Source organism: Spea bombifrons, chromosome 1 (genome assembly GCF_027358695.1).
Source record: "Spea bombifrons isolate aSpeBom1 chromosome 1, aSpeBom1.2.pri, whole genome shotgun sequence".
NCBI classification, from domain to species: Eukaryota; Metazoa; Chordata; class Amphibia; order Anura; family Pelobatidae; genus Spea; species Spea bombifrons.
The window spans coordinates 58,284,793-58,312,635 of NC_071087.1; the positions used below are offsets into that span (position 1 = coordinate 58,284,793).

General features: G+C 39.2%; 1 protein-coding gene across 2 annotated transcripts in view; it reads left to right on the forward strand.

Moving 5' to 3' along the window:
- ARHGAP24 (Rho GTPase activating protein 24) overlaps positions 1-27,843 on the forward strand; it is a 320,431-nt gene that overhangs the window by 186,795 nt on the left and 105,793 nt on the right. For both annotated transcript variants that reach the window (XM_053461725.1, XM_053461726.1), the window contains exon 3: positions 12,118-12,205. In XM_053461725.1, coding sequence (XP_053317700.1) covers positions 12,118-12,205 — 88 coding nt within the window. The remainder of the gene's footprint in view (positions 1-12,117; positions 12,206-27,843) is intronic.

Consider the following 27,843-nt stretch of genomic DNA (forward strand, 5'->3'; position numbering starts at 1 on the left):
TTGAGCTGTCACTGACAACTTTATCACAACAAGCAGTTTGTGAAAACGTTTTCAGCTACTGCTCTGTGCCCCTCTCTCTCTCCTCTGCTCCCTGCCAACACCTGTGGTGGTAGGAGTCCAAGGCCTCTTGATGCTGTGTGACATAATATGATGCCATATCCTGGCACTTACCAGTGAAGCCACACGCACAGTGACAGAATAGTGAGACAGAGGCCTCGCGCTCCTACCAGCAAGGTAAGTGATTCAGAAAAGGGGGGGATAGATAGTGAGAAAGGGTAGAGATAAACAATGAGGAGAAGGAAGCAAGTGAGCAATGTGTGGTGCTGTCCTATGCATGCAATGTGGGTGCTGGTCAAGTCCTATGAGTGCAATCTGAGTGTTGGACAAGTCCTTTGGATGTAACTTGGGTGCTGAGCAAGTCCTGTAGATGCAATCTGGGTGCTGGGGCATGTACTGTGGATGCAATCTGGGTGCTGGGGTGGCCTTTGTGGTATGCAACCTATTATCTATACCAGCAATGTGGGTCAGCGAATAGTAATGAGCCACATTCACCTGGGGGTGCCAAGAAAATCTTGCACCAAGGCATCAGTGACCCTAGGCGTAGCCCTGGTTTAAATTAGCATTTTCTACCTTTGCAAAAGCTTGGAGGGATTCAGAAGAGCCCCCCACACCACTTGCTCAATGTATTTACCCCTTCCCATCTCAGCTCTTTGGCTTACAGGAGACCACCTCTCCTTTGTGGATGTGCAGAAAATGTTTTATTCTTAAAACTGTTAAAACAAATAACTTCTGTATACATAAAGTACTGAGTTTGGGGACTCCATTGGTAATAATTACACAAGGTTTTGAAACAGACCAACAATGGTATATGTTCAGGACAAATTTAAGACAATTTAAAATGCACAAAGGGAAACTTCTATTCATCCACCAACAATACAATGGTACTGTCTCTTTCTTAATATGGCCAATACTTAGATAAAGATGCTTCTTCTCTCATAAGCCAACAATGTCAATCATGCTCAATTTAATATTTTAATTTAGAGCAAGATTCCTCATTAGGTGTTACTTGCATGTGGGAATCAGCATTTAAACAAATATGCAGGTGTTCCACCTACACATTATCTTTTGTCTATAAATTTATACGCATGATTTCATTTCTTTCTGGCAAATATATCCCATGGCTTATGCAAAGTCCAGTAACTCCATTAAACACGTTGGCACAAGACTAGTGACAGATTTTTTTTTTTGCCCAATAGCACCATAAATGAGTTATAAGGTAAATGTGACACATGTTTAAAAAAATAGACCTACTCGTGCATGTAATGTCCTCTTAATCTACCACAGTTTATAAACACATTGAGTCCTGTAAAGGAAACCTATTTAATATATCAAGGAAAAATAGATGAAAAATTAAAACCCTAGGGTTTAATAAAGGGTATATCTTAAAATGATTCTTTGATTTAATATTAAATGTAATATTTTTGTTCAATTGTCCACATAAATCTCTTCAAAAGTTATTTGCACCGAGCTGTTTATGTGCGTCTGCTTAGGTACAGCTATGTATGTGTGAAAAAACACTGAATGGTGTTTGTTTCTCAGTTATTTTTAATGGGTACACCTTGCAGCTGTTAGAACATGCAGGGTTATGAAACTTGTTGATGATGGTGCAGTTGGTTTCAAAACATTTACCCCTCTTAGGTGAAAGGGCTTCCTCGTCACAAAAAAGGTCCATCTTAAGTGAAATCGTACCTGGCATTTTAGGGCCAAATGGGGCAATTTTCCAAACTCTAGTTTGTAACCTATAGGTGACGGCTGATTATCAGATAACACTAAAGTGTATAGTTAGGGTTAGTAAACTTTTTTGTGAGCCATATGATCAACATGTTTATTATTCGCTATTACTGGATAAGCAGGCCTGCTTGTCGATGGCTACGTTACTGACAGCAGATTCTTTCCGTAAACAAGGTAAAGAAAAAAAAATAAAACGTAATGCAAATTAACACAATACTGAAACTAAAATTACAGAATATAATATAGAACTGCGCAAATGGAAACATGATAATATGCAATGTTAATGACTAAAAAAACCTAGCATCAGTTTCCTTATATTTTTCAGTGAATCCTGTAACCATGGAGACTAAAAATTAGGCCAAAATACATTGTAGGTGTTTTTATGACTTACCTTTTTTGTTTTGTAGTGTATTGCTGTTACTATGTTGTGGTTGCTATCAAAATATGCTATAAATCTGTCCGTGTCAAGACATATAGTCATGAGCCGACTAATTACATACATTTTTGTACTCTAGAGCTTTCAAATGACCCTAATTGGAGGAACTGTTCCTTGTTATTAAGGAAACTATAATGTTTAATGATTTAGGGACAGAAAGTGTGGCTTTGACAGTGGGTGTGGCATCAGCCAGCACATGTCAGTTAAGCACTTTATGCATACACACACACACACTCTCCCCCTCACATATACATCTAATGTTGGCCACAATGTACTTCCAACCTCTATTATGTATGGGACTCATTTTTTGATACATGTTATTTAGTGTCAGGAACCGGGTAAGCAGGTCGGATAGGAGCCCAGTCGCAGGGGATACTTGGGGTTCTGTCTGTACCCCACGATGCATTTTAGCTGAGGGATGACACAGACAGGTGCAAAGAAAGACACCACAGGCAGAATAGTATAATACAGTCTGTATTGAGGAAGGTGGCAGGACAAACAAGTATAGACAGTAGCGACTCTAGAAACAATATATAGGGGGGGCACACAAGATACCACAGTCAAACTGGGGGGCATTAATAATTTCCACCATTAAATCATACCACTGAAAAAGCACACACATATATATATATATATATATATATATATATATTGCCAAAAGTAATGTGCTATGGAATGATACTTTTGTTATTGGACAATACAATACTTGATCATTCAACATGGGAAGCCTGAAGCCACAATTTAGTAAGACTAATCCTTGAAATCCTTTAAACAACACAATACCTTAACTTTTGCACTAAATGATTTCAGGGCCTAATATTAGATCCTGCTGCTGATATATATATATATATATATATATATATATTAGCCCCTGCTGGCAACTGCCCCAGTTGCCAATATATATATTAATATTAGTCCCTGCTGCCGATATATATATATATAAATATATATAAATATTAGACCCTGCTGCCGACAGCAGGTATAGATCAACACATTAACACACAAACCCAGCTTTGCATGTATAGATCAATTGAAATTCACTTGTGATCTCAGCACTGAATGTATATATCAAATAAACAGAATCAGACATACAAATCCTGTATTTGCAGGTATACAATAATAATATATGAAATGTAGCATTGCAGGTATAGATCAAATAAATACATGGAAACAGCATTGCAGGTATTAATCAACTGAACAAGACATACAAACCCTGTATTTGCAGGTATACATAAATAATGTATGGAAACATAGCATAGCAGATATGGATCTACAGAAGAACACACAAACCCAGCTTTGCCGGTATAGATCAATTAGAATTCACATAAAAACACGGCATTAAAGGTATATTTAAAACCCCCTAAATTACAGGGATAGATCACAGGTTGCACACGCAGATAACACACATAAGATTTGCCATCTTTGTCCCATATACACCCTGCCTGTGCCATCTTGGTCCCCAAGACTCAAACATCCTACTAGTGCCATCTTTGCCCTTCCACAATTATACATCTATGATACACACAATCACATTAACTCATGCTCTCCCTCATTCAGACAAATCATCCACATATTAACTCATGCTCTCCCTCATTCAGACAATTCATCCACATATTAACTCATGCTCTCCCTCATTCAGTAAATTCATCCACATATTAACTCATGCTCTCCCTCATTCAGTAAATTCATCCACATATTAACTCATGCTCTCCCTCATTCAGACAATTCATCCATTTTAAGAAACTACACCCCTTGGAGCTTCAAATGAGGGGCTACATGTATTTCTAGGACAAAAGTTGAGTGCACAAATAATGATGGAATATGTCACTTTGGCTTGAAAATATGTTTTTTCTAACCATAGCGACATGTTCATTTGTGTCTTGCGCACTCCAGGTCTGTACTAGAAACACATGCAGCCCCTCATTTGATGCGCCAAGGGATGTCGTTTTTGCAAATGTGTACTTTTTGTGCCATAATTTAACTTCCTACGTGAGCAGTAATGCCACGTCAAGGCTTCAACCCTAATTACTGACCATTCACACGCCTTTCATATCTCCATTCACTCGCAGAAACACACACCATACTTTAAATACATTTACTCACAGAAGCACACACCATTCTTTCCCCTTACAATCCCAAAGAAATTATGGTAAAGGGAGAACATTTTTTACTGCAAAAATAAGTTTTGCAGTAAAAATGCAAGGTGCTCCAGCGATGAGATGGTTACTCACGTACCGCACAGGCTAAATGGCTGATTTTAATAATATTTGCAGTTCATCAGGATTTCAAAAATTGCCTCCCTCTACCGTTGGCTAAATTTAATCCCATGATCAAAGGGATCATAGGATTAAAAATTAGTATCGGCCATTTTTAAAAAGGGAATGTGACTTTTTATAGCTATATGATCGCTGTGGTAACGTTGGCTACCACAGTGATCATTTAGCTAGAATACTTAAACTACTTTATGTTTAAATAATTTAATTTGGGGGTCTCTAGGCAATTTTGATCTTTGTTTATCTGCCTTTAGAGACCCCCAAATCATTTTTTTTACATTTTTATTTTTTTAACTTAATATTTGTTATTATTATTTTACATACTATATACCGTTGGAAAGGTGAGGCGATTACCTTTCCAACGGTATATATTGGGGGTATGTAGCTGCTTAGATGCCTGAGATACAGGCATCTAAGCAGCAAGTCCCCATACCTCTTTAACTGACAATTGTCAGTTGTTAATAAAGTTGCGCGGTGACGTCATCGCGTCATTGCGCGAGACGTCACCGGGCAGATCGGGTGGCCCCGGTGATGCCCTTCAGTTTGAGGGGCAGATCGCCGGGGTAGGTGGTGATGGAGGTCCACAGACCTCCATCAAGGTAAGGTAGTGCTAGTGACGGCATGGTGCCGTCGTTAGCACCTGACTGGGACTGCTAGCGACGGCACCATGCCGTCGTTAGCAGTCAAGGGATTAAAGTCCCATTGCGGGATTCGGCGGGGGGGCAACAGGGGGGGCAAGCAATAACCTAGGGGGGGGCAATTCCCCCCCTTGCCCCCCTGTAGCGACGCCACTGAGTATAGATAATAAGTCTATTGGCAGGAACCCTACTGACGGGCGCACGGCAGGAGGCCCGCTGGAGTTGCGCATGGCAGGAGGCCCGCTGGAGGGGCTAAAGGCAGTAGGCCAGCTGGAAGGGCTGAAGGCAGGAGGCCCGCTGGAAGGGCTGAAGGCAGGAGGCCCGCTGGACTCTGGGTCAGCAGAAACATGCTCTTTGGAGTGATGAATCATGCTTCACCACCTGGCAATGTAACAGACAAAACAATAATTCTGTGCATACCATTCAAAAAACATCTAAGCAATAAGTATTGGGGATTCCGTAAAACTATATGGCCATATATTGCTTAGCCCACCACTGTGTCTAACAGACTGCAAGCTGCTGGAGGAACAGGGCCAGGTAAGGAGATCATAAATCTCAAACCAGTCCAAAATAAATGGAGTGTAAGGTGTGTTTTTACAGACCTCTGTTTCCCTGCTCCCTCATGAAGCTGTGTGAACCCTGACGAAGCAGTGAAGCAGAAGTCTGTAGGAGCAAGCCTCACACTACCACCACAGGACTTAAATTAAGTAATGGAGGAAAAGAGAGAGATAAATAGTGAGAGAGAGGAGAGGTAAAGATATATATAGGAGAGAGATAATGAGAAGATAGAGAGAAGGGGGATACTGAGAAAGGAGAGATTGGAAGAGGTAGTGAGAAGGGGGAGATAATAAAACAAGATAGATGGAACAAAGGGGATAAGATAAGAGATGGGGAAAGGTTGGAGAGATACAGAGAAAAAGGGAGTGGTAGAGAGAAAGGAGAAATAATGAGATGAAAGAAAGAGACACAAATGGGAGAGATAGAAAGAAAAGAGAGAGACAGAAATAAAGAGAAGGAAATATATGAGAGAATAGACACAAATGGGAGAGATAGAAAGAAAGAAAGAAAGAAAGAAAGAAAGAAAGGAGAGAGATAGAAATAAAGAGAAGGAAATATATGAGAGAAATGGGGAGAAAGGGGAATGGTAAAGAGAAACGGAAGAGAGAGAGAGAAAAATGGGAGATATAATGAGAAAGGGAGGTTCAAAAAAAGAGGGGGAGATAAAAGAGGGAAAGGGTAAGGTAAAGAGAAAGTGGAGGAGAGAAAGAAAAAGGATAGGGAGATAAAGAGAACAAAAAAGGAGAAAGGAGAGTGATAGGGGACAGAAAGAAGGAGATATAACAGGAAGGGGATCACAGGGAATGGGGAGATAAAGAGTAGGAGAGAGATAAAGAGGGTAACAAGAAGGGGGAGTAATAATGAGAAAGGGGAGAGAGAGAGAGAGAGAGAGAGAGGGTTTGTGTTTTGAAAGTGTGTGGATGCAAGGGCAAGTGTAAGCAAAGATGTGAATCTGTTAGAGCAAATGTGCTTGTGTATGTATGTGTTTATAGGCAGGCATGTGTGTTTGTGGGTAGGCATTTGTAAGGGTAGATCATGTGTGTGTATTTTGTGAGTTTATCAATTACAGTTACGGTTTTGGGCCTAAAGGGCATAGAATTAATAAAGCGCGTGTGTGAGCCTGTCTGAGAGGAGACCTGAGACTCTTAGAGTAGGCTACTGTGGGTACAATCTGGGTGCTGGATAAATCCTGTGAATGCAAGCTAGGCAAGCCCTGTGTCTGTGTGTTATCCTGTGGGTGCAATTTGGGTGCTGGGTTAAGTACGTATGTACATATTTAGGCATGTCTAAAGCAGATAGACTTTGTTGCATATTTCACATAGGTTCCTGGAAATAAAGAAAACAGAATTTTGTTAATTTATAAATGTTTTGCAAATATTTGTGTGTATATATATAGATATGTGTGTGCTGGACATACCACTGGTCAGAAATCCACACAAGGAAAAGTTGTGGAGTCAAGTTACACGGAATGTGCACTCTTGCAAAGGGTTGACCTAAGTGGTCACAATTCAAACAGGCAGTGGGAACAGGTCTAGAGACACAGTACAGGATAATAAACCAAAAGAATGGTCCTGATTCAGAGGCAGGATACACAGGCAGGGAATCAACACCAAACCAGCAGACTAAGCCACATGATCAACAGGCAAAGTATCCACGGGCAAGGGACACAGGGCAAATACAGGTTTAAATGACCTGCTTAAAAGGTAACAGGTGCAGGTCATCAGTAGCTCAATCTGTGGTTTGCAATAAAGTAGAGAAACCAAGTAATTGCAGCATATTGAATCAGTGCCATAGACTAACAAGTGGTAGACTAAACTAGAGAATGTGACTACATTTGTGAGGTCTCATGTACAAGACCTATACCAAGTTTGAGTGTGATGGGCAGTCAGCAGTCTTGGAGTATAATCCCTGCAGCATGACAATGACTCTGTACATACAAAAATGGTTTATGGCCCTATGAAACAAGTCCTGATCAGGAGAAGCGCTAAAATTAATACAAATACTCTGTGGGAGGTTGAGCTGGTCTTAGTACCAGGTGGCCAATGCAGCCACCTAGGAAGCCTTGATCAAGCGGCTCCCGCCACTGGAGGAACAGGGCCAGTTGGGGAGAGCATGGAGCTCCTTCTAACCTACCCAAAATGAAGGGAGCCTGAGGTCTGTTCTGTCTGTATGCCTGTGCACTGAAGCAGCAAGCACCATGATGGAACACTGAAACAGTGGTCTGTAGGTCCAGACCTCATGCTCCTACTACGATAATCAAGAAGATAGAATGAGAAAGGGGAGAGATGAGTGTGACAGAATGACCTGTCATACAGGGCACCAAGGTACTCAGAGATGGCTCCAGCCTGGCTGTCAAACAAAGATACCACAGACAGGAACTCCATTGTGTAACTAATCCCATCAATAGGATTGGTGCAAAGGGAATTAAAGGTTGGGTTGTCTACCTGTTTATCAATGTTAATTTATGTTAATGAAGTTATGTGGCTATATGAGTCTATGTTTTACATCAATAAACTGTTCATTCCTGCTGTACTCAGTTCAAGGTAGTTGTGTCTACTTATTGGGTACACATAGCAGGGTTCCAAGGTGCGCATGCTGGCTGGTGCTGGAAGTTATTCCGGGGACAACAGGAAGATACATGTGGGTGATCTCTGGGAGTTACTATAGCTCTCTTGGTGAACCCGTTACAATGAGAAATAAGATAGAAAATGAGAAGAGATAGGGAGAGATAAAATGGAAGAGAGATACAGAGAACAAAATAGATAAATAAAAAGGGGAGATAGAGTATGTGTGTTTATATGTTAGGGTAAGCATGAATGTACATGTGTATGTATGTTATGATACATACCCATTACTATTTTGGGCCTAAATGGCTTATTAATTTAAAAACAAGTTTAACCCAGGAAAGCATTTTAGTATTTTAATTTATAGTGTCTTCCACTGGGTCCAGCAACTGTGAACTGTAGCTATCCCTGGTTAACATAAGTGTGTGGATGTCAGTCTACATGGTTAAAATAAGTGTGGAGGATGAAAGTGTTTTTCAGTGTAGTTTCTGTGTTGGTGAATGGTGTTTGTATGTGTGAGGGGAGTCCGTGAACGGTGTTAGAACATGTGCCAGTGTACAGTGCAACAATGAGTGTGTGTGTGTATGTTAGCGTACAATGCTAGACTATGTGGAGTGTCAATTTAAGGTGTTATAATAAGTGTCTAGGGGGGTTCAGTGTACAGGGGGTAGAACAATAATTGCAGTGATTGCACCACTGACCACTTTGTCCAACAACAGTCTCATAAGAGTATTTGGTTGTTTTTTTTTTTTAGTAACCTCTAGGCAATTTCATAAACAGACAGATAAACAATGCTTCCGGTCCTGTTGGCTGTTTATAGAAGAAATCTATACACTAAACAAATGTAATGACGTTTACAGTTTAAAATAAGAAAAATACACATTAATAACATTCTTTACATGTATACCATGAGAAGAGATATCTTAAAGGGACAGTTAAATATAGGTGACGCCCCCCACTAAAGCAGAATGTGTATTAAAGAACTCTGCAGCAGCGCTTCTCCTCGGTGGTTCAACTCTACTTGCTACCGATTGGCTGCTTCTAGACAATGGGAGAGCTTGCTGTGCAAGTACACGGTCTAAATAGATCTCCACTTTTAGAGCACGGACAGTTGCATGCAAAATAAAATATCTGCAGGGGAAATGGATTTGCAAGAGGTACATCACAAACATTTTAAAACAAACCATGCAGATATTGTATGCATTAAAGTGCATATGATGTCTGGTGTGTCCCTTTTACATCTTGTTCTTGGCCTCTGCTTAATAATTTAAATCCAATCACTATGGTTAAATCAAGGTCTTCATAATTATAAATTGAGGAAACGGGAAATATTTTCAACCCAATTAGAGTGATTGACAAACAATAAATAAAATCAATTATTCTAAGGAGGGGTGCGTAAAGCCTTTTGTTGATGTGAAACAGGAAGGTATATTACTAAGTCATCATATGCACTCTTAATAACTGGAAATACAAATTGCAGAAAAACATCAGATTCACAGAGCGTTTCAAGTAAGAAATACTATTTCATTACTTTTTAAATCACCTTTGTAAAAGTCTGGATACCAAAATATGTAGATTTCATTACGCACCATCTTGGTTCTTTGTCATGAGCAGATGCAGACGGAACCACCTGCTGTTTCACACTCACTGCATCTGTCATGAATTTGGCAGTGTTGGTAAACCCAGAGTCCAGCCATCTGCTGAAATGGGAACAACTGGACTATCCTACATTGATGAATGGAAAGTGTGACTTCTAAATATAGGGAGCTGAAATATTTTTGAGTAGCCTGGGCCAGTTCTACCTTATCTTTGCTAAGTTAGTTGAAAAGAGCCTATATATTAACTGTTTTTCAAAACAAGGTGATTGAACACTTAGCTTTGGAAGGATCATTTCTGATCCTATAGGATCAGTTGGGCCAAGGCTGTATTTATTTTTTATTTCCACATGGTTCAGAAGGGTGCCATGACTGATACCTGCAACAAAATTGGTGTGGGAGTCCTACAAGATTTTGATTAATGTACAAATGACTTTGATGAGATAAAAGTTTAAGCCATCTGTTAAGAACAGCTTTAAGTAATGTATTGGTTTAGAAATAGAATTTGTGGCTGTGTGTTTTGATGCCATGAGTTACCATGACGGCGGTCAATGTAGCACCACTATGTTTGGAGAAACCTAGGGATCAACTTGTTGTCTCATTTGACGTTATATTAGAACTGTCAGTCATAACATTCTATATCCAAAGCTTTCTTGGTGGCACCATAAGATGTGAAAAGGTCAGAGTCTATCTGGGTTAATATATCATATAATTACAGAAGATACATTTTTATTACCATATATATATTAATAAAAGACATATATTACAAATGTTGAAGCTTTTTAAAACTTCCTGACATCGTGTCCTTGGTTGTGTCCACCTATTCATGACAGCAAAGAACATCATGAAGGACAGAACGGGGTTAACTTTAGTCTGTTCTCTGTCACCTTCTGGATGTACCTCTTTCATCTACACATTTTTCAAAATAATGATTTGCGGTCAAGTAATACATTTAAGCTGCGTGTCTATGTGCCAGCTCATTTGCTGTGACAAATTAAAATCATTTTTCTATATTTATTACAGAGACATATAGCAGCAAAACCGAAAACAACATCATTATTTATGAAAAGTGCTATTTACATAAAGCACAGTGAAATAGTAGATACTCTGAGTGATTTCAATTATTTATATCACATTGCCTTATATTTATTATCCATATTTTGTTGAGTTGCAAGTATATTTTACACAAATTGGTATTAACTGTGTCAGTTATAAACATTTAAAAACCACATGAAAGGACCATTCGAATATGATATAATTCCTAACACTAGAGTGGGTTTAATTACAAAAGCTTTAAAGAATGGATATCTAAACCTAGGAAAATATACATCACATAAGCATAAGGCTTTAGTATAAGCACACCATGGAAGGTAAGTCCTGAAATAAAGTGTTACTTGGCTAACAAAAAATACATTTCTAGACCAAGCGAATCAATCATGTCTTTAATGATGGATAAAAGGGGTAGGCGTCCTGGTTTTAAACTAACCTTAGGGACTCACAGCAGTTGTCCCTTTGCCGCCACAAAAGCCACTATGGTCAGATAGAGGTCTGTGCACCTGCTGGAACAGACCAGCCAGTAGATCTACAGAGCATCGCTACCATAATTAGGCTATGGGGCTCATTATGTTTGTGATATTGAATAAATGAATATTTGTGATAAAAAAAGGGATTATGCACCTCATCCATTTAGGGAGCTCAAAGACTTACATCGTCCAACCTAAGCGTCAATCCAATCCCCCTAAGAAAAGACAGTTTGTGAGTAGACTCACAAAGATAAAAATCGCTAGTGTTCTACCATGAGAGAATCATAGCTGTAGTGGTATAACAGGGAATGTTTTTGCCTTTATTCTTTGATCAATAGACTCCAAGGGCACATAGCATTTTTAGAGAGCGCACATGTCCAAAAATTGTGCGCACAACAGTTTTTCCCAATAAAAAAAAAATCTATATTATATTATTTTATTATTATTTGATACTTTATGTGGCGCGGATATTGTGTGCACAAAATTTTGGCTCTGGGAGAAATTTGCTGCGCACACCACCTAAGAAAAATTAGATGGAACATTGGCCCCAAGGCACTTCACTGGAAGACCCTCCACTCTAGCTGGGATCTTGAAATAGCCTAGAACTAGACGAGAAACAATAAAACATATTTCTTCTTTTACACAACATCCTTTATATATAGAAACATTTTTAAATGGCGACTCAGAGTTTGTATATTTCAAGAACACCTATTGAACTAATGCCATTATTTCTCCTTAGGGTACAATATTCTTGCCTGGAAACAGAGTTGTAGAGCATCCTTGTAATGAGGAAAGTCCTGGGAAGTATCTGTTTGAAGTTGTTCCAGGTAGGATCTATCTGCTCTTGCTGTTTTACTGTGTACATAAGTGGACTTTGTGGAAAATGATATGCTAAGAATCATTAAGCACACTTTAGGGGTCATTACACTTGTAAAGGGCCCTCCTAATTTGAACTAATGTCACTAATGTGATAGCCAAGAAGTTAGTCACTCATAACTATGGTATTTTGTGGTATTTTGGCCAACTGAACTGGTTTGGGGACAAGTTTCATAAGATATTATAAAAGAAATGTCTACGTTTTTCATTATTTTAATGTATTATTCATACTAAATGCTGGGCTTGACATCTAAAAATTGTATCAAAGAAAGCTTTATCTGTATACACACCTCATTAAAGAAAGGGTTAATAACACCGCAAATACATGAAACACTGCAATTATATTTATAAAAGTGTTACATTTTGGAAAGCAGGTAAAATAGCTCCTTTAATCCCCCTTGTGCAGCATTTTACACTGTGCAACTTTTTTTTTTTTACATTTCTTCATAACATAACTTCACAGTAATATTACCAGGCACCATAAAACAAGACAAGAAAGGTCTTACTTGGGATAGATATTTTCTTGGCCAGAATAGTACACACACATATTTCTTCGTAATTTGTTACTCCCTGGGACTGATAACATAATGCAGTGATAAATGCTTAGAAATAAATCAGCATTAGGTAATATTTATGCAATGGGAGATAAATAGCACCGTTCCGCAGATACTTCACTTTTGTTGATTCATTAGTGAAGTCTCTGTATTATATGTAGAAACTGCAAAAAATGTATATTTGCAAATAGAAGCGCGTAAGCGTTCTACAAGATTTTCTTTTAAAATGGCATTTAAACCAGATTGTGTTAATGTGCAAATGTATATATACCTCCCAACTGTCCTGTTTGTTTATTTTTTTTGTGTGGAATAGTCTCAATTTGAAGGTACTGTCATGTTGTTCCGCAGAGCCGTGGTGATGCCAGATTTATCCTTTATCATGGCAACGTATGGTCATTAACTATCTATCAATCTATCATAGCTCCTACATGGCCACATTGTGTTGCATTGAAGCCACAAAGTGGCCAGATATGTAAGACAGATGGTTGGTCCCATCCTGCCTCACCTCTGATATTGCCCCTAAAATGCCCCCAACAAAGGTGTATAAAATCAAGCACCTAAAAAAAATTGGCTTGTTCTGAAGTGCTTAGTGAATGCAAGCATGCTACTGTGATAGGATACCAACTTTGCAGTCAGTTTGTGAAATGCCACCCATGCTAGATATTCCAGGGTCAACTGTAAGTGTTATTACTGGAACAGCAGCAACTTAGCCACCTAGCGGAAGACCACACAAAGCAGGGTCATCAACTGCTGAGACGCATGGTGCGTAACAATCGCCAGCACTCTGCTGATTCTATAGCTGAAGAGTTCCAAACTTCCACTGGCATTAATATCAGCACAAAAACTGTTGGCTGGAGCTTCATGGAATGGCCAAACAGCTGCATAAAAGCCTCAAATCACCAAATACAATGCCAAGCGTCCGATTGAGTGGTATAAAGCACGTTGCGATGGGACTCGTGGAGACGTGTTCTGTAGAATGAGGAATCATTCTTCTCTCTTTGGCAGTCTGATGGGCAATCTGGGTTTGGTGGATGCCAGGAGAACGTTACCTGCCTGACTGCATTGTGCCAACTGTAAAGTTTGGTGGAGAAAGGATAAAGTATGGGGCTGGTTTTTAGGGTTTGGGCCTCTTACTTCCAGTGAAGGGAAACCTTACTGTTTCAGAGTACCAAGATATTTGGGACAATGCTATGCTTCCAACATTGTGGTAAAAGTTTGGGGAAGACACTTTTCTATTCTACCATGGCTATGCCCCAATGCGCAAAGCAAAGGACATAAAGACATGGTTGGATGAGTTTGGTGAGGAAGAACTTGACCGGCCTGCACAGAGCCCTGACCTCAACCCCATCGAACACCATTGGGGTTAACTGGAATGGAGATTGTGAGTAAGGCCTCCTCATCCAACATACTGGATTTATTTCCATATGCCTGCTATTTTATACAAAGCTCCAATCCATGCATGTGTAGACAAAATCCAACACTCAATCCAACACAATTTGAGAGCAATTTGACAGTTGTGGCATGTGAGTGTTAGTTGTATTATTTTTAATTATATAATTTGCAAGAGAGGGGGCGATATTGTAGGTGGTATATTTATCAAATAAGTAATTAGCATGTTATCTGAGCTGTTTGTCTTCACATTCCAATGCTTGGGTTTTTCTGATACTGCATTAGGATTAACTTAATTGTGAGGAATTCAGACTGCAGAGGAATTGACCTCAGAGTTACTTGATCAAATTGTTAATTATTGCAGCCAAAGAGCATTCAGTGCGGTTCAATAAATGTTGTCAATTGCTCATAGGGAGAGCAGTGAGAACACCACATAAAGATATCTTTAACCCTTTAATTGCCAGTGGAGATAGTGCTTTCCATCCCCTCCTTGCTAGCATTATTTTGGACAGTGCAAGGCGTCTTAGTGTAGGATAGCTATTTTTTTTACAATAGAAGGCAATTAAAGAAAATTTTAATGTAGAACTATTTCCACTGAACATTAACACATATTTTCAAAATGTAAACACTTGTACATACCTTTGTATGTCTTGCCGACAGTACAGACACTGGCAGTGTCCATAGTGTGTGTGTATTGAGGTAGTCAGGGAGTGGAATCACGAAGTTGCCATGCATTTTTTACCATGATTAACACAATTTAAGGTTTATATCGGTCACTGAATGAAGCCCAAGCCTACCATGTTGTAATCAAAACACCTACAATTCCTTAGATATATAGTACAAATTATTTTTTAAGATACTATCCCTTTAATTAATTGTTTCCGTGCCCAAAAAAGCATGCTGGGAATGGAATGTGTGACTCTTCATTTAAATGTGTTATTTTCTCATGGGTTTGTTTGGATGGAATATATGTTAGGTCATTTCATGCTTGAATTCCAAAATCAACAAGACGAGACAATACAATTTTGTGTTCAATAAATTGTGAACTGCTGTAAAAGTTTTTTTTTTTTTCTTGGTTGCAATGCATGCAAATAATTTAGGGAATGTAAGTGGGTGAGACTAAATCATGGTAACTCTGTAGCCTTGAAATACGGAAGAAACGCGTGAAGAATATAGATGAGCTGTTGAAATTACACTCCAAAAAATATGGATGATTTAACTTTCTTTTTCATATCTGGAATTTTTGTACCACAATTACAAAATTAACCATTTAAATACCAGAAGAGGCTTTGGCATATATACGGTTAAAACAGCAGTGACATTTCCATTTCAAAATATGAAAAAAACAAATTCCCATAATCTGTAATTTTGTAAATCTACTGTCCTTCCTGTGTGTGTGTATGAATTCTAATTTGCTGGGTAAAGTGTTTTGACCTTTGACTCAAACATAGTTCTTAAGCCTCAGTGAAACTCGTGGGAAAGTGACTTTTGCAACATGTTACGCAGTTTGTGAGCAAATAAGAGACACTATTTAGTTTAACAATATGTTTTTTAGGAAATTCATAATTGACATAGTATGAATTAATTCCGGGACCTTATTAGATACATAAATAGATTAAACAAATTACAAGTATATGTGAAAGGAGAATAAATATTTAGATAAGAAGTCTTAGTATAAAACTATGTGGTCTTAGATGTAATGTAAGGACATTTTACTTTATTGAGAGGGTTGTTAACATACCTGGCAACTCTCGGGGTTTGAACCGGAGATGGCAGGGTGAGAACTGCTTCTCCGAATCCTCTGCGTCGCGGGAGTTGGGTCTTGACACGCCCCGCTCCCCGTCCATTTTTCCTTTAAAAGGGGGGGGTTTCCCGCTGCTGTCAGCGGGAACGCCCCCAACATTGGCGGTGTCACGGGAGCCTCCGTGCCATGGGCTCCAGGAGGGGACTGAGTGCCTCCTTACTACAGACTATGGGCCCTGGTAAAGAGTGCCATGTTATCCTTTTGTGCGTTATTAAAAAAAATGTATTTTATTATTGCTTTATTTCCTAACTGTTTACACAGCACACTAAGGTCTGGGAGATAATCTAATCAAGACACTGTGTATTCTTTATTTTAGTGGCGTCTGTATCCTTTTGTATTGTTAATCCCGTTACTGCCCCTGTTATCTTCTCTGAGAGGCAGATCAAGGGGGCGGTTTGTATCCCAGTTTTATGTTAATGTGTGTTTTGCTGGATATATCCAGCCGTCTGTGTGTAAAATAAATCAGTTTTCCTCTTGTTGTACCTAAAGACTAGTCTTGCCTGGTTATTTGGGTACTGGATAGCGATATCCCTTTACTTTGCTTGGGAATTATTGTCCTGAAAGGAGAAGTCGCTCTTGGCAGAGAGGGACAACCTGAGGCCCCTGGTCGGTCCATCACAGGCGGGAACGCCACCAATGTTGGTATGGTTGTTAATAATGGGAAAAGGCTTACAGCAGAAGAAGTAGAGGTTATTAAAGTGAGGAAATATAAAAATGTATGAAATAGTGACAAAACTGAGAATTTAACAAGGATGGAGCTTTCTAAAGCAGGGAAAAATGGAGAGACTTGATGGACCAAGTGGTTGTTAACTGCTGTCCACCTCTTTATGGGATCCTCTATGGGATCTATTCACTTAGCTTTAAGTGCTTGCAGGTTGAAAAAAGTGCAAGTTTGCAACAGCATACACACTTGAGTTGGGCAAAAGTGCAACTCTCAAATCCACTAAAGCCAGGAGAATGGAGGTCCACACCTTCCTCTGCACAAATATATTTTTATAAAATAATAATCATGATAACAATTGAAAAGAAACAGGCAAGGAGGGATTACAATCTATCTTCCCCTAACCAGTGCATGGTAGGTAGTAATTAAATTACATCCCTGCTATACATCCCTGCTCAGAGGTGTTGGGGGGTTACTTTAATTAAATTATAATATGGGAGGTAAGGATGACAAGCAGCGCCTGCCCCAACCACATCTTGTTCCACCCTTTGCCAACTGGGTTAAGGGGTTTAAAAGGTCTTTTTTTAACTTCTTTTTTCATTTGAAGAGACCCTAGACCTTCCTGTGGGAAGGATGGGGTAGAATCACTACATATATAAATTCTCATTGAAGAAAGTACCAACTTTCATGTTTCACCACACGTCTCTAAGGGGATGAAATGATGCATGCAATCCCTGCCCACTAAATAGTTACTTATAAAAACAAAAATTGATAAAAAAAAAATATAAAAAACAAATACATTTTTAAACAATATTAGGGTTGTCAGGACCACCTACCAACCCCGATGGTTATATTTCCCAAGTAAATGAAATATTTGCCATGCCTATTTCTCATCAGTTGCAGATGGGATTCTAATTTGAAGCATGGGTTTTGGATACCATGGACGTTTAGCACCCAAATGTTCCAGGGCCCTTTCAGGAAGCCAAAATAAGTAGCAGTATTGTGTGGAAAACTGTGTGCAGCTATAACACTTGGACTAAATGGACTCAATGACAAATTTATGTAATGTTATAAATAATTCATAAGTTCATTTAAGTCTGAAACTTTATCTTCACCTTTCTGTGTATATATCTATAAAAATGCATGTTCTTAACCAAAATTTACATAGATGGCTTATCACAATATTGAACCGCTGGTCTTTCCCTTTTGGGTATATAATGTATGCGACCCTTGAAATATTAGATTGATCACCCTAGAAAGATAATTCATGTTTACCAAAGACTGACACTGTTTTATGAAGTTATGCAATCAAACCAAAGTTTCATCGTTGGATAAATCAATCACGTTGACAGGCCTAGAAGATGTTCGTCAATAAACTGGAAGCCTTACTTAGATTTAACACATTCATTTCCTTCAGTAAATTATTTCCTACGTGAAGACGGATTGATACTAAAACATTTTTCAGTAACAGGTATTTGTGACAATGACTAACAATTATCCTGTGCTCAAATTAATACTCATTTCTCATCTGGGTCTCTTATCTAAGCAGCAAATAACACAAACAAAAAAAAAATCTCAAGGAGAGGTGAATATATGTGAAGGAAATAAAAGCTTGCAACTCAAAATGTCATGTTTTTTTTTTAAAAAAAAAAAAAGAATGTTCCTACTAACCAAAGGTTCTCCCCCACTCCATGCCCAGTAGGGTGAGGCATAATGAAATAAACATGTGGGCATTTTGTCCATATATACCCCATCCTTTAAATATTGTTAAATTACCCTACAGTAGGCACGGACTCCCCCTCATGGGATTGGGGTTAAACAAAATAATAACCTTTTGGGGGGAGTTTACTTACCTTGCCCATTGGATTGAGGGAGTTAAAGTTGCCAAATGCCCCTTTACAGGGACACAGACCGCATCCTCTAGCTCTCCCATTCCTAAAATAAATAAATAAAACGTGAACAAATATCCCAAGAATAATTTTGAAGGATGGGTCCAAGAGAATAGCGCTAAGTTTAAGACTCAAGTGCTCCTATTAATGAGGGTAAGACCCAAATCCATCTTTTTCTCTTTTCTCCACTGGCATCCATCTTTTCCCAAAGTTTAGAATGCTTGCTGGGCATAAGTGCACCACAGTGTTTAACAGCGCCAGCCAGACATAATAATGTATATAGATACAACAAAATGTATTTCTATACATTCTTCTATATACCGTAATGGCTCGAATATAGGCCGCACTTTTTTCCCCCACTTTAAGTCTTTAAAGTGGGGGTGCGGCCTATATTCGGGGTCTAGCGCCCGAAGCCCGGGACATGCAGTCCTGGGTCCCGGGGGACGACAGTGGCAGCATATCTCGGGGGAGGGGGCAGTGGCAGCATATGTCGGGGGGGAGGACAGTGGCAGCATATCTCGGGGGGGACAGTGGCAGCATATCTCGGGGGGGGGTCGACAGAGTGGAAGCATGTTATTTTGGTGCTTTTTTCTTTAAAAAAGCACCAAACTTTTAGGGTGCGGCCTATATACGGGGGCGGCCTATATCCGAGCCAATACGGTACCTTACGCAGCTACGTAAACTGCTGTCGCCAGGTCACAAAGTTGACCTTCGACACAGCTCAGACTACGCACCAAAAGCGTCAGTGGCCATTTGAAATTATGGGGAAGTAATTAGTTCCGCACGTTTTACCCCAGGGGCTAATATTACACATTTTCTATAATATACTGTATAATGTGTATCAAAAGAAGCACACAAATAAATTCAATTTTATATGAAAATTTGATGGGATTACTGCCACTAAACAAAAATAACAGTAGATAGACATTAGTACTATGTGGTAAATGATATAACTTAACTGCGCTTATCTTACAATAGCCGCATCAAGACATTTATAGACATTTCAAATACAGTTCGTTATTCTTAATCTTAATAATTTTATTTGTTGTTGCATTATAGAAATGTTTTTTTTTTTCTTATCTTTAAATAATAATCCAAAAATTCCACATTTAACGAATGAGGCATTTAAATCCTTTTTTAATGAATTCAGGAAATATCTGTCTGTAAATATTCCATGACAGATATGCCCTTTAAATGCCAGGAACTAAGCAAAACATTTTCTAGGTGTCTGATGAGAAGTGCATTTTGTCTGAAGTTCCTTCTTTTTTCAATGAATTACATATGTATTGCGTATTTTCCTAGGGTTTTTTTTCCCGAGTGTTTGGCGAACGTTCTATATAGGCCCAAATATCACAATGATGGATACATAAGCAGCAGGAAATTGAAGAACTATGTAGATCCCAAGGACACTTTGGGGACAGTCAGTTATGCTAAAAACTGTTATTTCAAGAATGAAAATGGAAAATTAAAAGATTACCGCCATATTTATAAGCCAAAAAAATGCTAAATGTAGAAAAAAGAACACAACTTGCCTGCCACATTACTTGTTCAAAATATGTTAATTTATATGTCATAAGCAAATCATACGAGGAGATGACAACAAAACGAAATACTTTCTGGGAGAGACCATAGTGTGTTAATAGTCTATAAAAAAAGAATGGAAAAATACCTTGGTTGAAGAAGGGGAGCACAACATATTCTGCATAGAGTCCAATTAGTTTTAGTGATCAAAGCTCCAGCATTTTTACCATTGTTTTTCATGTCAAATTGATTTGAACCTAAGTCCCTAAGTGAAACTTAATAATGTCCACTCTCCACTCTGAAAAATGCTTGCCTTGTAATAAGGAATAGTTAATAGTTCTCATCATTAATCCTGCAGAGCATAAAGTCTCAAGGCGCGCGTGTGGTGTTACTAATTTGAATTAATTGTATTTCAGAAGGAAAGAGTCAGAAGAGCACACATTTGTGTGTTCTATGGGAACCTAGTTATTGGAATCATTGGTTCTGCACCATCCAGAACCAAGTCATCTAAAACTTTTTTTTGCCCATTCCTCTCTGTAGCTTTAGGTTAAAAAAACGAAAGCTGATTTTAAAAAAAATCACAAAAATTGGTTGTCACCAAAATGCTTATCCTATATATTTTGAATTTACAATGTCACTATATGATCTACTATATTGTGTTAAGTAATATCTCAGCAAGTTAACTCTTGTAGAACACCCCTAGAAATATTAGAATGATTTTCTATGTAAAAAAATTAAATGCTTCCCTATAGAACTGCCAACGCATGGGGTGCATATGATATTAGATGTAAAAAAAGGGAAAAACAGACATTGCCTTTTAGTTTCTAATAATACAGTGTAGTTTAATACATTTTAATAATCATACTTAAAAAGTAATCCTTGAAGGCCTAATTGTATACTATACAATGAAAATAATCCACTTGTTATTTTAATATCCGAGCAAATAACTTATATTTCCCAAAGATACCATTTGTGACTAAAGATATTTACCAGATGGCATCAGTCACACTTTTAGACCAATGTGTTTCAGTACTTTATAATATAAGGCAAATGTACAGTGGGTTTAACAGAAGCATGATGTAGTGCTAAATAAAAATAATCCAGTTACAGAAAATTGACTTGAACATAAGCTTGCTCCAACTCTTGTTACACTGGGACCTAGAAAGTATTTTGCAGCAATAATAAAGCAGATTTATTGCATTTATTTATCAATACCAACCATCTACAATGTCTGTCCATCTGCAGGCCTGCAGGCTGAATGGGACCTTGCGGCCAACAAGGCCCATCAATATTTTATGCTGAGATAAATTCCTATTTTGATGTCTGTTAGGGCTTTACTTGCTGCTTTCTCGTTGTTCCCCGAGGTGCCTATATACACAATACACAATGTGCTATTCTAACCGTTTAACTTGCTACCAATAGTGTCAGTGTCTTAGCTACCACTTAGCAAATAAGGCTATTAGTCTTAGAAGGCTGAGTGATTTCTTTCCACACCGAGGAAACACACAGAGACACACAGAGCTCAATAGCCATCTATAGACTAGGCTTGTCAATAAAAAAACAGATGACAGACAAAAATCAGAATCACTTTTCCGCTCCCAGTAAGCTATTCCACTCCCAGTGCACAAAGTACCATGCACATTTAGAGAGTGTATTTTGTAATCACAGCACAGAATCCAAAACACTATATTAACATTGGGATAGAAAGGAGAGAAAGTTGTGTAGCAAAGGGATAAAGAGACAGAGTGAACCTCAAAGGAATGCCAAGATGGACATGATCTTTTCTAGATTTCTCTGTAATCGACATAGATCAAAGATCATTTTCTAGTAGTATGTAAAAAATTACAAGGTGAATTGAAAAATGCTCTCCACAAATTGCTATCAGTACTTTGTTTAATGATAAACTTTTATTTTCCTACTGGAGGAACTCAATTCAAGAGCAATTCAGACCGTTTCATTGCATTTTAAATTTAACTTGCAGCATGCACATAACGAAATATGCTAACAAGAGGAAAAGCTAACAAGTTTGTTGATTTCTGAATTTGTTATATATTTTTTGATATATGTAAGTGGACTTCTACTGTCAACTAAAAAATTCTAATGTGATGTACATAAATGTTAGTAATTCATGATAGCTGTCAACTTACACATGTTGGATGGAAAAGTTTCACTTGATTTTCAGCATGCATTGAACTTGAATACAACATGGATGTACTGTAACCTCCCAACACTGATATATATACACACTAACTGGCCACTTGATTAGGTACAACCTTTCAATTGCTTGTTAACACAAATAGCTAATCAACCAATCACATGGCAGCAACTGAATGCATTTAGGCATGTAGACGTGGTCAACACAAACCCATCATCCGAATGGGGAAGAAAGGGGATTTAAAAGACTTTGAATGTGCCATGGTTGTTGGTGCTGCTCTACTAGGATTTTCACGCACAACCATTTCTAGGGTTTACAGAGAATAGTCCGAAAAAGAGTAATATCCAGTGAGCGGCAGTTGTGCGGGGGTGGTGTAATGGTGTTGGGGGACATTTTCTTGGCATACCTTGAGCCCCTTAGTACAAATTGAGCATCGTTTAAACGTGACAGCCTACCTCAGTATTGTTGCTGACCATGTCCATTCTTTATGACCACAGTATAACCTTCTTCTGATGGCTACTACCAGGAGGATAATTCACCATGTCACAAAGCATCATCTCAAACTGGTGTCTTGAACATGACAACGAGTTCACTATACTGCAATTGCCTCCACAGTCACCATATCTTAATCCAATAGAGCACCTTTGGGATGTGGTGGAACGGGAGATTCACATCATGGATGTACAGCCGACAAATCTGCAGCAACTGCGTTATGCCATCATGTCTATATGAGCCAAAATCTCTGAGGAATGTTTCCAGCACCTTGTAGAAAGTATGCCATGAAAGATTAAGGAAAAAGGGGGTCCAACCCAGTACTATCAAGGTGTAAGTAATAAAGTGGCCAGTGAGTGTATATGTATACTTTAACGCATATAGCTGAGAGGTCCCTTTAAATTTACATGCTGTCTCCTTGGAAATGCATGAGGGGATTCTGCATTTGCCCCTTTCCACACCCTCATTCTCCATGCCAGACATGTGCTCGGGCAAACACACCTTCTGACTGCCAGTCAGTTGCAATGTGGTGAATGCTCCAGACAGAGGTTTCAGTGCGCTTCTCCCTAAGGTAAGTGTTTTTCCCCCCAAATCTGAACAATGCATATGAAAGTGGAACAAACTACTTTCATATGCGTTGACTGTTTAGGAGGCCCTCTGGGATACTGGAATGTCCTTTTAAGATAATGTTTTGTTGTTGGATGAATGTGATTTGTCTTGTGTCTTTTGTTTATTCAACCTCAAAATTATCATCAAATAGGCAGACTTGATTCTATGCTGGTTCAATTGGAAATCTTTGTTTATTTTGTGGCTACTATGAGCTGTTGGCAAGGTTAGTTACTTGTTTACATATAAATAATTATATTGATTGTTCCCTTATGCTCCCCAAATGGTAAATTTGAAATTTTATGAGTATGCAGGGCACTTGTAAATCTATTAGCTCCCATCTACATATATATAATGTATAAAATTTCAGCAGTTCAAACTAAACTCAGCATTATACATATTATTGAAAGTATGGATACTGCCTATACTACATTTGCTCTACTATAATATTCAACTCAAAAGTTGAATACTAAATGAGGGAAAAAAGAAAGCCTGAGAATAACTCTACCCTATAGGAAAAAAGTTTTACTAGTAAATATTAATTCACATGTAAGTGCCGGGCAGCAGCGAAGGTTGTCTGCTCGCATCGCAAAGACGTCCACCAGCTGCCAGAGAGGAGGATCCAGGTAAAGGACTTGCGGGCGCGGGCGGTCTTGCTGGTGCTTCGGGCGGGAGCGGGCGGTCAGGCACTGTACCTGCGGGTCCCGGTAATCCCGCGCAGTCCCGCAAGGCTGCCTTCTCGCTGCTCCCTTACAATGTCTCATCTCTTGCTCCGCCCAGGAACAAAACGGAGTCACGTGATGTGACGTCACTTCCCGTGACTCCGCCTTGTTCCTGGGTGGAAGCAGCGAGAAGGCAGCCTTGCGGGACTGCGTGGGAAATCTGCAGTTCAGGTAAGGAGGTGGGCGGGATTGGCCACAAATGTGGCGGGAGCGGGCGGGATTGGCCACAAATGTGGCGGGCGCGGGCGGGAGTAGAACACCCACATTGCGGGAGTGGGCAAAAAATCAGCGGGAGCGGGCGGGAGCGGGATTAAAAAAGCCGTCCCGCGCAGGGCTCTAGATACAGGTGCTGTGGGGGATTTGGATCTTAGTTTTATAGTCAGACCTCTATTTCAGATTGGATTTTAAAATGACCTCAAATATAAGATGGGGGCAGAACATTTGCTCTGAAAAAACCTTGTCTTATATTCAAGCAAATACGGTATATCACCTAGGCAGATGTCAATGCACATAGAGAAAATAAATGTAATTATTATGGTGAGATATTGAATCATTCAATTTGGAATTTGGAATTAAAATTACCCAGGGGTCTTCATATAAAAAAACATCTTGTATTTTTTAAGGAATCACGGAAAAGTACAATGTAGTTTTGTCTGAATGCTCCTTTAAATAATGGGATTGATCAAGGACTGTAAAAACAATATACTGCTGCTACACACCATACATCTGTTATAAGAGAGGATTGTATTAGTATGAACTCAAAAGAATTATACAATCAACTCGTAAAAAATATTGTACTATTTCAGTGTTTGAAGGTTAAATAACTAAGAAAAAATATACTTATAAGAAACCTGAGTGACAGGTCTATTCACTAAGAAAAGAGATCAGACTTGACATCAGTCTAAAGCATTTGCATGCTAACACTGGCAAAAGTTGTTTGGAAATGCATTTTAGTGCATGACTTTACATTTTGCCAGTTTCAGGCAAGGGCATGCAAGTTCAATTTATTTTACATGTATACAAAATGTTTCACAGACTTGGTTAAAGGGACGGTACAGCCATCATATGCTTTACCAAGTGCAATAAACAGTAAATTGAGAAGACTTTTCATACGTTTAAGCCTAGGTTCCAGGAGCACATAAGTTTGATTACAAACTAATCTTTAAATTGGTATACATTTCAGTGATGGGTTCTCAGGAATGTATAAGGTTTTATACAGTACAATGTATAGAGAAGGCAAGCCTTCCTACAAGAAGTGGTAATCTGCTCTCTGTTCGCATTTGAAAATTAAGTGGATTTTTCTGACTGCAATATTTAATTAATTTGGTATATATACTTTTGTTATAAAATTACTGACTTGTTTAACAATCTATCCATTTATATTTTTTTTCTTAGATAGGGTATGATTTGGATGTTGGTGTCCCATGTGCCCCTTTGCTTGACTACTTAATCTATCTACACTATGCTTCTGTAGCTTCTTAAGAAGCGCATCAAACACAAAATGCATTAGGCCATTCGTTTCACAGTATGCCTCTGTTTATATTTTTTCCTTATTTTGATTTTTCTTTTGTTGTTCTCCTTAATTTGTTTTTAATGATGCTACAATAAAAGATATGATTTTTAATTATTTTGAAGCTCCTTTTGATTGATTCTTGAGCAGCCCACGATTTTGGAACATTTCTTGTTTAACTGACAGCAAACAGCATGCCTTAGTGGAGCTGCCAACAACACTGATAATTTCTTTGCAGATAGAATCAGAATAATGGAAGCCGCAACTTGTTTGTGAACTGATCTGGATCCAGACTCAGACACTCAGACACAAATAGAAAGATATATGATAGATAGATAGATAGCTAGATAGATAGATAGATAGATAGATAGATAGTGATCAAGTACTGAAGCTAGAACATATTTGCAAAAGATGATCTTTTAGAGCAACTATATAGCTTTAATAATCTTATGAACAATTACTAATAACCATCTACCGTATTTGCTCGATTATAAGACGAGGTTTTTTTCAGAGCAAATGCTCTGAAAAATACCCCTCGTCTTCTAATCGGGGTCGTCTTCTAATCAGACCTCAAATAGAGGTCTGATTAGGAGACTAAGATCCAGATCCCCCGCACCGCTGCAGGGGACCTGGATCCTCCTGTCTCAATCGACCCCCCCCCCCATCATACACACACTTACCGGTGCTTCCTGCTGTGTTGCCGGGGCAGCGGGCTGACGTCTACGCGATCCGCGTAGACAACGGCCGCTGCAGCCGGAAGGAGGTGTGGCTAGCAGCGGGGGTTTGTATGCGTCCGTCGCATAGACCTTCCCCGACTGTCAGAGATCAGAGTTCCCCGCACCAGTGCTGCACCGGTGCGGGGAACTCTGATCTCTGACAGCCGGGGAAAGTATACGCGACGGACGCATACAAACCCCCGCTGCTAGCCACACCTCCTTCCGGCTGCAGCAGAAGGCGACGTCAACCCGCTGCCCCGGCTGGAAGCACCGGTAAGAGAGGGGGGAGAGCGGGGGAAGGGGGGTGAGAGAGGGGGGGTGAGAGAAGGGGGGTGAGAGAAGGGGGGTGAGAGAGGGGGGGAGAGAGAGAGAGTGTGTGTGTGTGTGTGTGTTACTTAGTTAAATGGGGGTATAGGGTGTGTGTGTGTGTGTTAAATGGGGGCATAGGGCATTTCTGGAGTGGCGTTAAGGGGGCATTTAATAGAGCACTCTGCCTCCTGAAATGCCTTATACTTCCCTATATGCCACTCTGCCCCATAATATGCCTTTTAACCCCCTAAATGCCAGAATGGGATATAGGGGTATAAGGCATTTCTGGAGGCAGAGTGCTCTATACAATGCCTTTTAACTCCCTTAATGCCACTCTGCCTCCTGAAATGCCTTATACCTCCCTATATGCCACTCTGCCCCATAATATGCATTTTAACCCCCTAAATGCCAGAATGGGATATAGGGGTATAAGGCATTTCTGGAGGCAGAGTGGCACATAGGGGGTCAAAAGGCATACCATGGGGCACAGTGGCATATAGAGGGTTAAAAGGCATATCATGGGCCACAGTGCCATATTGGAGTGGCAAGCCTGGGGGCAGATGTGCGTAACTGGGGGACAGGTTGGAAAATACAAGAAATAAAAACAAAAAAAATATTTTTCTCAATCATAGCTTTTATTAAAAAAATAGTTTACATGAATTAACATTTACTGGTAAAACTTTTTTCCTTATATTCAGGCTTTTTCATTTTTTCTAAGTTAATATTCAGATTTTGGGGGGTCGTCTTATAATCAGGGTCGTCTTATAATCGAGCAAATACGGTATTTTTTAGAAAAAGTGATTGATTTCCTGAAAGGCAATGGCATGATGCCCCTTAGCCCAAATTACTCCAAATAGCGAGGACATATCAAGCGGTTACTGATTGTTTTGGCTCACAAACAGGTGGCATTACTTGCGATGAATGTCCCTCTCTCTCCCACTCACAGGTGGAGGCAGATGCCAGTTGTTTCACAGACAGCATGTCTCTGCATGCTTGACTTAAGTCTGCTGGCTTTATCACTTCAGGCCTGGCATTCGGTTTATGGATGACCTCTTTCCGTAATTACAGGCAACCTACCTGAAAAAATAATGAAACATAGAAATATAGAACTTGATGGCAAATAAAAGTCATTAGGCCCATCTAGTCTCCCCATTTTAACCAATGTTAAGACTCAGATTTTAATCAGTCCTTGGTCTTGTCTTCAGGATAGGTTTTTCCCTAACCCGTACATGATTAAATTATGTCACTTAATTAGTGTCTA